At 35.2% G+C, this 15,401-nt stretch overlaps 1 protein-coding gene across 2 annotated transcripts; it reads left to right on the top strand.

Annotated features, from left to right (window-relative positions):
- Window positions 1-219: 219 nt before the first annotated feature.
- Window positions 220-8,802, top strand: LOC112516729 (peroxiredoxin-2F, mitochondrial). Of its 2 annotated transcripts, XM_025123934.1 has the most exons (5): window positions 220-545; window positions 625-654; window positions 5,284-5,442; window positions 8,027-8,121; window positions 8,495-8,802. In XM_025123934.1, exons 1-5 carry the CDS (start codon window positions 342-344, stop codon window positions 8,598-8,600), a joined length of 594 nt encoding a protein of 197 aa, XP_024979702.1. In that variant the 5' UTR covers window positions 220-341; the 3' UTR covers window positions 8,601-8,802. The 2 variants fall into 2 exon arrangements, with proteins under 2 accessions (XP_024979702.1, XP_024979703.1); XM_025123935.1 differs by lacking the exon at window positions 625-654 and having other exon boundaries at window positions 246-545.
- Window positions 8,803-15,401: the final 6,599 nt, after the last annotated feature.

Below are 15,401 nucleotides of genomic sequence, written 5' to 3'. Positions count from 1 at the left end.
ATTCAATTCTTTCTCCACCATGATGGAATTATAAAATTCATGGTCGGTACGACTATGATTTCATTCTATTAGTAGATTAAACATCGAAATGAAATTTGGTTAACGAAAATTGATATAATTAAAACCCTATACATCGAGGGGTTTGGAGGGCTAATCAAACTATAGTGGGTAGGGGTGGGGGGCTGGATCAAATGCGTTGAAAACCAGCTATCTATCTCTCAAACCCAATAAATAGCCTGACATCTTTTTGTGTTATCAACCCTATCTTGGAAGATTTATCATAACCCCTTACTGGTTAACCATCTTCTCTGGTGTTGTGTGGGACCAATCACAGTAAAAAAATGGCGTACGCAGTGTTGAGGCGATCGTCCATGATGAAGTCAATGGCCACGGGAATCGGCGAATCATGGCGGAGGTTTGCCTCGGTTGCTGTAGGGACCGATCTGGTAGCGGCCGCTCCAAATGTTTCTCTCCAGAAGGCTCGGAGCTGGGATGAAGGCGTCTCCTCCCAATTCTCTACCACCACTCTCTCGGACATTTTCGTGGTCTGTCTCTGTCTGTTACATCTATGGATATTAAGAATTAGGGTTGGTGAGATTAATTTACTGTTTTATGTATTTTCAGGGTAAAAAAGTCGTCATCTTTGGGCTTCCTGTAAGTTCATCATTATACTATATATGTGTCCATTCCGCATTTAGAAGATTTAGGTATTTAGTGGTTATTATTTGATGTATTCTTTGTATGTTTATTATTTCTAGTTTATAGTTGGTCCTGGCCCTGCAATTCTAAAAGAATGAATTATAGAACTTCTTTTCGTCTAAGCCAATTTCTCTCAATTTCCCCTCTTCGTTTAAGGGACTCATCTCTTCATTTGAGGACTCCATTTATCCTCATTCCATTAACCAACATGAAAATAATGCACTAAAGGCTCATTTAGGTATATAAGATATTTTAATTGACCTATTAAAGAAAAAATGGCTATGTATTCGTGGGAAGATTATGGATTTAATTAAAATCTCAGGTAAGGTTATATACGTAAATACATCTGGGGTAACATTGATTTTGAAATTCAGGCATCTGGTAACTTAATTAAGAGTTTTGATTGCAGAAGTCAAGTTAAATTATTTTTAGCTAAGGATCTGTATAATTTCATGATTTTTCCTCAACAACCAAGCCAGTGTTGCTACCAGAACTCATATTGTTTATTCAATTAAAGACAAGTTCTGCTTATTTTCATTGGGAAAAAGAAAATTATGACAATGGTCTTATATTCAAAAGGAAAGGTATGCTTTTTGTGTCACTAGCTTCTAGTATGTGCTGCTTCATGAACCCCAAAATTTGGGTATATCAACTATTTTTGCCGAAGGAGGTTGCAGATGACTTTTATGTCTCTTATGTAGCATGTCTAAACAAAGAGGTTGTTAGTTGTCTCTTTTGTATCAAGTTCAAACAACGTTGTTGTTATCTTGTTGCTATATAGGAACTAATTTCAACAAACCAACCAACCAAATTGAAATGAGAAATAGGGGTCGGTGTGATAAGTACTATCATTGGTGCAAATATAAGATTTAAAGTTTCCTGGAGAACAAATGTATGAGGGCATGGGAGGTTCTTCGAACTCTTAAAAAGTCTCCTATTATTGCTTATTGGTTTCTTTTATGTTTGTCTCAACAAATTGATTGCCTATTATTTAGAGGATATGAGGGTTATAATCCTTATAAATTGATCTTGGGTTTTTGTTCAAAGTTCAAACTTCACCTATCAACTAACTATATGGGTATTATCCATGCATTCAAGACTAGTTTTTGTCAGTGTTGGCAACAGTCTGCACTATTGGTTTCTCTTTGGGCGTGATTGATTTGGGCGTGGCTAGTGGTTGAAGATGACTTGCTTAGACATTTGACAATTTGGGTTCTTTTGTTCTATATCTTACAAGTGTTTTACCACTTGGTGTTTATATTTGTGACAAACATTCTTTAAGATTCTTAGTTTAAGGGAACCGAAAGACATCCTATTAAAAATGGAAAGGTTTGTGCGAAAATCCTGTATGTTGAAGATTATGAAGTTTGTAGGATCTGATTCAAATTGGCTAGAATTTCTCTAAGATACTCCTCTAGTCGGTTGATTCAATTGAATAACAAAGACATAATTTAAACTATGATGGTGAACTGAGTTAAGCCCACAGAATAACAAAGAAATCAAATATCCCCTCTAGGTCTTCCCTTTTCTTATTTATACTACTTCAGGATAGCTAAACATAGTCTCCTGTCCAAACTAGCCCTTCCCCCTTAACTTCCACCTTGTCCTCAAGGTGGGAAGAAAAAATAAAGAAATTGTTGTTGGCATGTTACAACTTCTTCCCCACCGGAGACAAACCTTTCCACATAAGCATCAAGCCAACTTCATTGTTGCTTTTCAATGCTAAAGTCGAAGTTGAAAGAATTTCACTGAGTCTGCGACTCTTGGCTTTCTGCCTACTTATAGATTCCTCCAACTTTACTTGTCCAAACTTACTCTTAATCCAACAGCCATGGTCAGACAATTGGAAGGAACCTAACCCTTTCATTCCCTGTTTTGATTGGCCTACACGACAAAGACGAGGCCAACTTTGTAGTCATCTTCAATCCAACACCTAACTTGTGTTTTGATTTGATCTACTATTTCTTCCATCCATGAGGCACAAACTTTGTCTATGGGAAAAGCAACCATCGTAGTAGGGATTTTAGCCTCTAATGCTGCTTGTCTGGCATAATCCTCTCCTAAATTGTCCTCGATAACCTTGCCTAAATAACCTCTTTCTAGAAGCATCAGATCAACATTTTCTTTTTTTAAGTTACGTTCAATTGCTATGGACCCAAGTTTGGTGGCTGATAAAGTTGTAAGAAGACCGAGAAATACACCAAAGGGTGCACAACTCCCAATTTAATCTTCTCAGTGCCATCTGCTGCTCTGTTTATTGGCATGAAAGGATTTAAGGCTTCTTCTTTCTGATTACTTTTTCGAGATGCCACATGTTTAGTGCGCCTATGTACTTCGACAGAAAGTTGTGGTTGCATCGGCGGCGTGGGCAGGGGTGGTGGCGATTTTGACGGTATTTTTTGAAGATTGTTTCCCAATCAATCCCTTCCTTACGCCGTCCACAGTACTAGGTCCATCTACATCATCATAGTCCATACTCCATATTAAGTTTGGCATGAGATTGGGGTGAAATGAAATAACTTGACTGGACTTTAGTCGAATTGAATAACTTGACAATACTTGTGCCATATTGGAATAAGTTGGTTCCATTTGGGCCTTACTGAAAAAGATCGATTGGTTTTGTTCTTTTCATTGGCCATGGCAGAGTGGGCAGGGACGATGGTGGTGATGGCAAAGAAGACGGTGATGACGGTTGTAGGAAAACGACGACGGCAGAAAGGGGTTGGGGATGGTTTGGCGGAAGTGTTGATGCTTAATTTATGTATCTTCTTCTTTCTTTCCCTACGAATTCCTCTCCATATTCTCATGCCTCGTCATTCAATTTCAAATTTAACTGTGTTGTAACAAGATTGCCGTCCTCATTAAATCTGCCATATCATAATTGTCTCTTGGTATACATGAGCTTGGGTCATGGTACCATACCACATCAACATTCGCGAGTCAAATGGATGTCAATCTAACGGAGGGGATGTGATTAATATGCTTGCGAGAGTATAAGTATGAGATTGATAAATCCTGTTGTTGGGATATGTAATTGAAGAAACTGTGCAAGTCTAGTGACTTTTTTTATCTATTTTGCGTAGTTGATTTTTTTAATTTCCAAGTCGGAAATCAATACCTTGTGCAAGTTCATGACCCAAAGGAGTATTTTTTATAGGTATCGTGTCATATAACAAATTTTAGTTTCCATGTAGTGATGTAGTTAATAGTCATCAAGTTGAAATGATTTGGAGCTTGAGTAGCAAAGTTTTTGGAAACACAACTTAGGGTTCGTTTACCAAACACTTACTCGTGCAAGTGCTTACCAAGTCAGATTACCTAACAGGATGAATATGTCAAGTATCAAGAATCTTACCCAGTAAGAACGAAGTCAAGGACCAAGAGTCTTACCCGGTAAGTGAGGGCGACGACTCTTACCACGGTTAGCGCTTACCGGGTAAATTGTTTGCAATGCCGTTTTGGAGGACTAAATCTTATCCGGTAAATAAGTGATAATGTTGAATTTTACAGGTAAGTGCTTACCAGATAAGTGTTTAGATAAATGGCCCCTTAATTCATCGATCAATCATGAGGCTACACACACCGGTTTTGATATGTTTGCTATAGGATTATTAGATATATGGTGGGGGAGGGGAATACATTTTAAATATGATTAAACACCCAAAAGATTTGACATGTATGTACTCACTGTAGTGATATTTTTTTCTTGCTAAGAGGTAATTCCTAGAATCTAATAGGAGGACATTTCTTAGAATCTGGTAGGATGATGGTTCTTTGAATAATGGTTCTTAAAATCTACATTTAAGATGCATACTTGGCACAAAGAAAACAACAGAACGCATAATTTTCTTGCTTAACAGGTAAAAAGTTAGTGTGTTCAGAATTCAACAACACACATGCATATTGCTAATCTTGTTTGTTTATAAGCATAATTTTTTGGTGATCTATCGTTGTATTTTGAAATGCTCAAGAGCAAACCTGCTATTTTACGTGAAATTTGATAAACCATCATCCGGTTCACTTACGGTCATCGAAACAGTAAAAAATGGTTTTGTAGCTTATAAATGGAAGGGTAAGAATATTAGTAGAAACAATGGCTTCATGTCCACACTGGTGGGGAGGGGGGAGGGACCAAGTTGTTTTGAGGTTGTTAGTAGGGGAATTAAATAGCCTCGGTAAGAGAGAGGATAGATTCTGTTTTGTGATTCTCTAAATCCATTGGCTAAAGCCGGGAGAGCACCAGCCTCTCAAAAGCTGGAAAACCCTTGTAATCCCCAGAATCAGTAAATACATACCACTTTTTGCATTTCGAAATTGACATTTAAGCTTGAGCATATCAAAATTCTGGAAGGTCTCAGTGGCATAAAATGCAAAATGAAGTAGGATTATGCAGTTATAGCATAAGTCATCATCCATCACTATAATGATTGTTTAACGTTGTCTTGAATCTTTTAAGTTGATAAATGATTAATATTGATCAAACCATGTAAATGTCTTTTAATCTTTTATATTTTTAAGTTACTTGATTCCACTGTTTACTACAACAATTATAAAATAATCTCACTGGGGAGTTTACATTTTCAGGGTGCATTTACGGGAGTTTGTTCTGCCCAGCATGTTCCAAGTTACAAGAAAAACATTGACAAATTCAAGGCGAAAGGCATAGATTCGGTGATATGTGTATCTGTTAACGATCCATATACTATGAATGGCTGGGCTGAAAAACTTGAAGCCAAAGAAGTGGTAAGTTGTTCCTCATGCCTTGTCTTTATTCAAAAACAAATTGGCCATGGAATTATTTTTCTTATAAATTTCTAGTCTTATGTTTGATAGAATACATGGTGTGTATATTTTTCTAATTATAGACCGTGTCCCCCTTTGGGGAATAAAAAGATTTCCTCTCATTTTAAGTATGTCCTACATTTCTAATCCCATTCTAATGCATGGGGTCTTGAAACACATTTCTAGAAGATGGCATGTAGGATGTAAAAACAAACCATTTGAAGCTATGCACCTCACACTGATTCAGGATTCATATTATTTTTAATTTCCAAACATGAATGTACGTTGCAAATAGACATGCACAAGAATTATCTTACGGGGTAATACTAGGGATACATTTTACATGGATTGGTCAGTGTTCTAAAGGTTTCTGGGTAAGCGTCCTAGGCGTTAAACATTGTGTTGACTTGACCAATCACCTATGGTTAACATTCCCAAACACTTGGATTAGTAACTAATTGTTGAATTAAGCATTTCGGGAAAAAAAATGGGGAGTAATCAACTTTCCTCGAGTTGTTTCATCAATCAACCTTTGCAAGTAGGAGATAATATCTATGGTCCTTTTTGGGCAATTGTATTATTGGAACAATGAAAGTAGTCATATAGAAAAGCAACTATATCAAGATAATGTAGCACCAAATTCTCAAGTCTTATGTGTATAATCCAATAATAATTATATTTTAACACATTTTGGAGGATTTTATGTTTGCCTAAGCATCCACTTCAACTTTACTTAGAAGCATGGACGGACCTATAGTGGTGCATACGGTGGCACGTGCCACCGTATTATTTCTCCATCAAAGGTTAAAACATTTTTAGGTTCGTGAAAGGTGCAAACGTATTAATTTGTCATTTTGTTGTGTGCCACTGTATGTATTTTGGAACTACAATGAGAACAAGTTTTATTTAGTAGAGTTGGTTTGCAAGGCTTTTATTCCACTCCAGACCCAAGTTTGAATCCTGTGTCATTTTTCTTAGTCAAATGGTGCCACCGTTTGTAAAAATTTCTGGGTCGTCCCTGCTTAGAAGATTAGACCCTAGAAGGCCATCCAACCATCTAGCTTTGGTTAACATGTTTTAGAACACTTGGTTTATCGTGGGTGCCATAGTCAAATTCTGAGCATAAGGGTATGCCATAAGCATATATAAAGAAAGTGTGACAATGCCTTAATTTCTTAGTTTTTATATTTAGCAAATTTTCAATCTACATAACTATTTGTCTATTAGAAATCGTTGATGATATTGATTTTGGTCCTACATGATTCACATTTCATGGTGTTAAGAGTGCAGTTTTAACTAACAGTCAAAATTCTATTTGACTACCATGTGCTCACGTGAAGTAGCATGATTCTGAAGAATTTCTACAATGCAAGTAATGTTTTATCTTATAAAAAGGTGAACCCATGAAACTGGTCAAGTGAGAGATGAAACTATTTTTTCTTACTTTCTTGCTCAAGCCCTATCATTTATTTCATTTTCAATTTTCACATTTATTAGCTCTTATATTAAATAAATTGATTTAATTTACTAGTATTGTTTATAAATGATCTTATTTACTATAAACTTGTAATTGTTTACGAGTCATTATTATAACATTATTTTTGGACCACCATCAAAATTAAACAATTTTTTGGGTTGTCCGCTTGTCCTTTCCTCTTCAATTCATTAGTACAGATCTATTGAAGTGACACAGATAATGTGATCTTGTTATACCTAGGTCAAAGAGTCGAATATGGTACGCTATGGTACAAGTAACCATATCATTAGTACAACTAGTTGAAGCATGGGATCTGAGTAGGTGAGTAGTTTTTAGTATAAATAGAGGGTATTGGGGGTGGGGATAGTTATCGATTAGTTTTGTGGTTGTTTTGGGCTTAGGCCTGTGGGAGATAACTCGGCCTCTCGAAAGCCGAGAATGTTCTGTAATCAATCATTTTCTTTTGTGTTCAATTGATTTGTTCGATTCTGATAGCAATTACGTATTTGGTCGATACAAGTGTGTATCAAATTTATTTTGTATATAGATACCTGTTCATTTCATATGATTTGATAATAAAACTGAATTAGAGAAATCAACAAGATTTATTATGATTTGAGTTGTGAAAACTTTTGAATATGATGCTAAGTCCTTATATGCAAAAAGTGGGGTTCTTGCAAGTCACTACCATAGGGGAAGCTTCACCAAGAACCTAAGTTGTTACCTCGTTTTTGTGGGATTTTTATGGTTTTTTTAGTTACTTTTATTCTATTTTGTTTTAATAGATTTAATTATAAAAAATAATAATAAAAGTATATGGGACCCACAAAGAAGTTGGAGGAGGTTCTTTTACCATACTCTGAGTTGCTTTTAGGTTCTTCAAAGTCATTCTGTTGCTTTGATCTGAATTAGGAGATTCTGTAGGTGGCTTTGAATATTTTATGCAAAACTTGATTTAATATAAAAAAACGAATTAGATGTAGAATGGATTTCTGGAATTGAAGTTGAAATAATTACGTCAAGTAGATCTCGATTTCTGAAAGGTATGTTAAATCACCATGCATGCAGATTGAATTTTATGGAGACTTTGATGGTAAATTTCACAAGAGCTTGGAGTTGGAGTTGGATCTCAGTTCTGCTTTGCTTGGGCATCGCTCAACTAGGTACGTGTGTGTTTCTGTTCCATAACTTATCAATTTTACTGTCAAAACCTGATGCTTTCAACATCCAAAAAACGGTTTTTAATTCTGCAACGCCCGACTGTTTTTATTTTAACCCCTATACTTTTTCCCCGTCTTTATATCGATCTTGCCATTAGTAACTTCACATTTGACACCCAAAAGCAGATATTACTTGCGAGGCAGAGGGATTGCTATTTTGTTCGTTGATGATATTGTATTCTGAATCCATGGGGTCTTAGTCGTTTTAAACACTGTGTTCTCGAATATGGGAAGAAAAAGGAAAAGGACATAAATGGAAGAAAGTTTTTTATTTGTGTTCTTGATATAAATTGTTTGTGGACATATTGTTTCTCAGATGGTCAGCATTTGTGGAAGATGGGAAAATTAAGGTTTTGAATGTGGAGAATGTTCCATCTGACTTCAAGGTTTCTGGTGGTGAAGTAATCTTGGGGCAGATATAAAGAGGTGTTATCTTTAGTTTTAAGCTTTTAGGAGGAAACTATTGAATAATGCAGAAGCAATATATATTGGCAGAAACCTTTCTTCTTCATATTTCTTCCATCTATCCCATTTTGGAGTTGATGCCAATATTGTCATACTACTTCAGTTCAAGGCTGTTTGGTTGTTTTTTTATTAAGTTCTCTATGGATAAAGTTGTTTGTGGAATGTTTTTTTGGAAAGGTTTTTATTTGGGAGGGTTTTCTCGTAGATGGAAGAAACTTGATTTTTAATTGGGAGAGACATGTTTGGAAAAAAAAACTTGGTTTTTTGTCTAAAGCTTTCCCTTGAAGCTTACTAAATAAACTATTATCTAATATCATTAGGCCACTGTCAAACAGTGATGTATTATTGTTGCGAGTGTCATTAATCTTTTTAAGTTGTTAACGAACAGGTTTTTAGAGGGTGTTTTGGTTTAATGGAATGATTTTGAGAGATTTGGATTTAATGGAGGAATTTGGAATCGGAGGCATTTGGATTTGGAAGCATTTGGAATCTTGGTGTGTTTGATTTGTAATGGAATTGAATTTTAGTCTTTATGAATAATTTGTATTAACAAATTATAAACAATTATAAAAATAATTGAATTATCTTTTTATTAGTTGCTTATTTGAAAACAAATGTTTTCAACATGTTTTAAATATTATTATATATAAATACTACAAAATCCCGTAAAATCCCAACCATCCCTGTGGGATTTTAAGATCCTATCTTTCAAAGATTTCAAATCCGATCAATCCACCAAACAGGGTATTGGAATAGATTTTAATTCCAAATTCCTAAATCCTTTCCGTTTCTACAAACCAAATAGAGGGTTAGTGTTATTTGGCCTTTCATTTGGTACTTTGGTTAAGAAAAGTATGTGATTCGTGTTCTCGAGTTCTTTTTACGAGAGAAAGGGAGGAAAAGTGTAACACCTTAAAAGTACGGGGCATTTGTAATAAACATTTTAACAAATGACTAGGGATACTAAATGGTGAAAGTTAATTTTACAAGGGTAAAAAAAAAAAGATTTAAGAAATTTTACTAATCTTTGTAAATAATATCAAATTTCGGGTAATGGTAGTATTGAAAGAAATTATATAAAATTATTATGAAATGGAGGAAATTACAAGTTAATGGGTATGGAAAGAAAAATCGTCTCTTCAACTGGGGAATGAGGAAATTATAATCAATAGAAAAATACATTATATATAAGGGATGCAAAAGCTAATAAATCCATTCACCTCATGAGCTTACGAGACGCTTGAAAGAAAGAGAACGTTTCCAAGAAAGATAAGTAGAAGTTTCAAGATTGATGATCAATCACGACCGCGTTGAGGTAAAAATCAAGTAATTCTCGGTTTAATATTAAACTAGTGAATTGGGATCTGTATATATGTGGTTATCGAGTCGATTAGATGATCAGATACTGGATGATCTTTTTGATTTAAAATGAAGATCATATATTACAATTAAAACCAATAATATTTAAAGTCGTAATGATTCAAAAACATGAAACAAATGGTTGTACGTTGGTCAAACACAATCGAGGTCAAGTCTGGCCGGAAAAAAAAAAGCGTATATGATCCAGATCTTAATAGAAGGAACACCCATAGCTCCGAAACAAAAAGAAAGCAAAACAAAAGCATGGTTGTGGTCTTGGGCAGGAAAAAAAAAGAAAGAAAACCATGGGTACTGCTTATGGCAAGCTTCTGTTCCAATAATATGCAAGTTTTTCTTTCACGCACACACACATATGTTTGTGTGTGTGAGAAATGGGTAACGTGTATATGTGAGGTAGAAAACCTACTACGCCATGTATTTTTGTGGGTGCATGAGTTATATATATATAGAGGCTCATTCAAGGGAGAATTGAGTTGTTTGTAGTAACTGTGAGGTCCAATCTTAACCACAAATCAACGGATAAATAAGAAAATTAGTAATTATGGTAATTTGAGTTAAAATTATAATTAGAGAGCATTTTAGGTATTTTTATAAAACTCCTCTCTCCTCTCTCCGACCTCCAATCTCCGATCTCCGGCCTCCGGTAAACATTAATCTGGCAGGTACCAATGTATTACCAATTGGGGTACCACCATGTACCACAGAATTTTCACCCGTCTCCTCCTTTCCCAATCCATCTTCTCCGGCCATCCTGTGATACCCATTACCCAATGTATTACCAATTGGGGTGCCACCATGTACCACAGAATTTTCACCCGTCTCCTCCTTTCCCAATCCATCTTCTCCGGCCACCATGTGATACCCATTACCCATGTATTACCAATTGGGGTACCACCATGTACCACAGAATTTTCACCCGTCTCCTCCTTTCCCAATCCATCTTCTCCGGCCACCCCTTCATTGTTGCAGCCACCATCTCCTTATCTCCCTTCTCCCTTTCACCTTCCGCAACACACGCACGCACCCCTGCACCACTGTACGAACTAACACAAACACACGGACGAGGAAATAGACAAAGCACACCCGAACCTTCCCCTTCGCACCGCCTCTGTCGTGTCTCGTCTCCGTCGTCTGCCTCGTGAACCACTCCAGCAAGTCCCAGTCAATGCTTTGAAGCCATCAAAGAAACAGTCAAAGCAAAAACAGTGCCGATTTTCTAAGACGAAAAAATAGTCAACTACCCATGGCAACACCTGGTCGATGAAGAAGAAGATGAGATGAGGTTTTCTAATACCCATGGCAACACCTGGTCATGGGGCCAAATCAAAGAAGAGAGATAAGGTTTTCTAAAAAGGAGAAGATGAGATGGTTGTGGAAGGGAAACCGTCGATGAAGAAGTAGATGGGGGTGATGGGGGTGGCTGGAGAAGAAGTAAACGATGGAGAAGAGTACCTAGAGCATATAGGGTTTTCTAATTATAACATTACCAATTTACCCTTTATGTTATTTTAGGATATAACATTAATTATTTAAATGATTGGCTCATATTGGACCTCACAGTTACCACAAACAACTCAGTTCTCATTTGATTAAGCACCTATATATTATATATATATATATATATATAGGGAGAGGGAGGGGGAGGGAGATAGAGAGAGAGAGAAGCGATCAAATGCAAACCACCCTTATTTGTACAAATCGTGCAAACCACCCTCATCCGTCGATTTCATTGTTTAATCTTATGAAAAAAAATTATAAAATTGTTTAATCTTGTGAAATTGTTTCATATAATACTTTCTTTGATGAAGTTGTTTCATATATGGTTATGAAATTGTTTCATATAATACTTATGAAATTTTAATGAGATTGTTTCGTGTATTTCTCTAAAATTAATATAATGAAGATGATAATATCCATGACCTTCCACAATAAAAATGATTAATCAATGAAGATCCCAGATCTAACATCAATTCAAGAATAAAACAGTAATTGAAAGAGAAGATGAAGATCATGAACTTTGAAGAACCGGCCGATTACTCGTATTCAATGAAAGTAGTAAAGTACAAACTCTCTTAAATTTCAGACGACTCTCATGTGAAGGAATATAGAATGAACAAATAGGATAATCAACTATACTTCTAGGACCATGTCACCTATTTATAGGAGACATTTACAATATAAAGCCCAATGCCCTTAAGCCTAATTACATGAATATTACAATACAATACCAAATAATTGATTTTATAAAACTTTCATAAACTTAGGACTATTTTAGTCCTAACAATCAACCTCTCATAATTACAAAAAAGTAAACAAAATAAAAAATTATGATTGACTGAATGAGGCTTGTACAATTTGTACAAATGTAACACCCCAAGATCCACATTTGCATATAACCATGTATTTCATATAAAGAGAAACATCATAGTACTATCGGTCCCAACAAGATATAACAAGTTACATCTCAATGGTAGCTAACTATTTTTTTTTCCACATCATTCTTGTACGTCACTTGCATATATAACAAATATTCAAGATCAACAAATAACAACTCTTCTCCATAATCCAAGTAAGCATATAAGGAAATGTTGGTTCCAGCCGGATCTACAAGAGTTAAGGTAATCAGTTTGTAGAGGGTGGGGGTGAATACAAACACATAAAACTTTCACTTTTAAAATTATATATTGATAAAGAATATCAATACAAATTTTACAGATTGTTTGCAGAAAGAATAAGGTAAAGAATCTATCTAAACAATCTATGATACACATAATTACAAATAGCAAAGAGAAAAGATTTGCTACAAGAAATAAAGATAAGAATAAAAGTGCTCTTCACTTGTTCAAAGTGATTCTTTCTCTTAGACAAAGAGTAGAGAGGGAAGTAACTTCTTGGGTAAGTTAGTAGTGAGGAGAGTGATAACTAAGAGGAGAGCACTCAATTATTTATACCCATTGAAATGCAATTCAGAAGGTACAAAGCACGTGTCAAGCTTTTGGAGGAAAGCTTGTCCTTTGCTACAGTATACAGTCCTTTTGACTGTATATGAACAGTCTTCTTTCATAAAGTAGGTAAGGACTATAGAGTTAACAGAGTGTCTCCGTACTGTACTATACTCTAGAAAAGGCATGGCTTTGTCCTTTGTGTGAGGGAGGACAAGACAAAAACAATCGTGCTTGGTAAGTTACATTTGATCGTTGAATACTGGGATGACGCTGAAAGGTCTCTTAAGTATTTGCTGAAACTTGTGTAGACTTCACACATATATAGACGAGCTTGTAATAATTGAATACCACTTCAGATCACGAACTTGCTGGTCTCTAATCTTCAGCTTCTGTATTCGACATCCTATGAGTTTTGTCTTCTTGAAGTATAACAGTCTCTGAAGAAATTATAATACACGTTCAACGATTACTGAACATACTCACTGAAGATCGCTGAAACTGAATAACAGAAATACTATACTTTGATAGATAAAAAAGGATCATCATCAAATCAATGATTGAGAGGATCAACAATCTCTCCCTATTTGATGATGACAAAACAACAAAAGAAAATTGCCTAAGTTATAATAGTAAGGAAAAGGTACAAGTAAAATATATGTTTCTTTTAACTATTTTGGGATCTTTTTCAGTGATACAGTTTACTTAAGTTTGTAAATAATTACAAGTTCAAGAGAAACAAACAAAAATATGATAACTAAAGTTGAAAGCATATTCACTGGCTGAAAGTTGTTAGTGAATGAAAGAGAACCGGAACTCATAGATACTTATCCCTATTACTCTTTTTAGGGATCTTTTTCAGTGACTGAATAATACTTTGTATTATTCATTGAAAAAATTACAAGTGTTACATCAGTGATTGTTAGACCTATTACATATAGATTGTATACTGAAAGAAAAACAAGATTACAAGATAGAAAGTTAACTATTCTAAGTCGCTGAAGTCGATATACCCTGGTACGTCTTCTCCAAGCTTCTTTCATCGTAGTAACTCCTTTCTGATCCTGCGGTTCATCACCTCACCAGGTAGGTCATTGTCCAACTAAGATTTGAGATATTCTAAATGGTCTATTGGACAGAGATGGAACTCAGATACTTACTGTAATTTGTATTCGCTGTCATAGTTGATGAAAATTAATCCATACCCAAGCTTCACATGCACAATGTTGGGTATGTAAGGACCCTTTGCTAGCAGTGTCAGGTTCAACTTGAGGTATCTGGCTTCTTTCGATCCTTCAGGATATCCTCTAAGGAGAACTTGTTTCATGTTCATTCCTATGAGAAGGTCCATCATTAGGATTTGAAAGGTTTCTTCTTCTTGTGGGCAACTTCTCAGGCACTCGAGGGACAACAACAAACTTCGATACCTTCTTGAAGAGTTAATTCAAGATATCTTCGATTATTGGCCGATGCTTGGACTTTGAATGTTGAATAGCTTGATGAATCTACAACATTCATCGTATCCGTACTGCCCGATATATGAAGGATATTCGGTGACAGCCTCAAGATTTTCTTTACAGCCATTCATCATATCCTTTACCAAGAATTCAAGTATAAAAATGTGGTCTCACGGGTCTCACGAAAACAGGTTGGTCTCACGTGAACCCAACCTCTGTGTGGGTGTGTGCTTAATCAAATGAGAATTATTTTGTTTGTGGTAACTATGAAATCCAATCTCACCACAAATTAAAATTTAAATTATGAAATTAATAATTTTGGTAATTTTAACTTAAAAATATTAATTAAGGGAATTTTAAAGATTTTATAAATATCATCTCTCATCTCTCCTTTTTCCTTTCTCCGGTCTTATTCCGATTGACCTTATGAGAACACAAGATACACATTATGACACATACAAACGATATTCACTATAATACCCAGATAAACATACAAGATGCACAATGTGATACTCTTCATAAAGCAATGAAAATAATGAAAATGCATACTATGATACATTTCATAAATTAAATAAAATACATTGTAATACACATGAAACATTGTAAACGTTATCAATATGATACATTTTGATTCACAAACTGTTGGTCTTGTGAGGGTCTACAAGAAGAGAAACAGTTTGTAGAAGGGGGGGGATGAATATAAACACAATATTTTTAAATTTAAAATATATAGTGATATAGAAGAACAATACATATTTTACAAGATTGTTTGCAGAAAGATAAGGTAATAAAAACCTATCTAAACAATCTTTGGTTACACACAAAGTCTTAGCAAATACAAGAAAATAGATTGATGTAAGGAAGATCCTTTACTTAAGCTAGAAAAATGCTTGAAGTAAGAATTAGGGTTAGAGAGTGAGTTGCGCGCACTCTGCATGAAGAAGAAACACTTCTATTTATACCCAGTGCATTAAATGAA

The sequence above is a fragment of the Cynara cardunculus genome (assembly GCF_001531365.2).
Source record: "Cynara cardunculus var. scolymus isolate 2C chromosome LG 8, CcrdV1, whole genome shotgun sequence".
Taxonomy (NCBI): domain Eukaryota; kingdom Viridiplantae; phylum Streptophyta; class Magnoliopsida; order Asterales; family Asteraceae; genus Cynara; species Cynara cardunculus.
The sequence above is the reverse complement of the archived record's forward strand: the minus strand, read 5'-3'. Positions and strand labels throughout refer to the sequence as shown.

Bases quoted from the DNA above. Each gene is read 5' to 3' on its own strand.
- LOC112516729 (XM_025123934.1), top strand. From the start codon at position 342: ATGGCGTACGCAGTGTTGAGGCGATCGTCCATGATGAAGTCAATGGCC. The intron at 546-624 runs GTCTGTCTCTGT...ATGTATTTTCAG, and splicing joins CTCTCTCGGACATTTTCGTG to GGTAAAAAAGTCGTCATCTT. The intron at 655-5,283 runs GTAAGTTCATCA...TTACATTTTCAG, and splicing joins TCGTCATCTTTGGGCTTCCT to GGTGCATTTACGGGAGTTTG.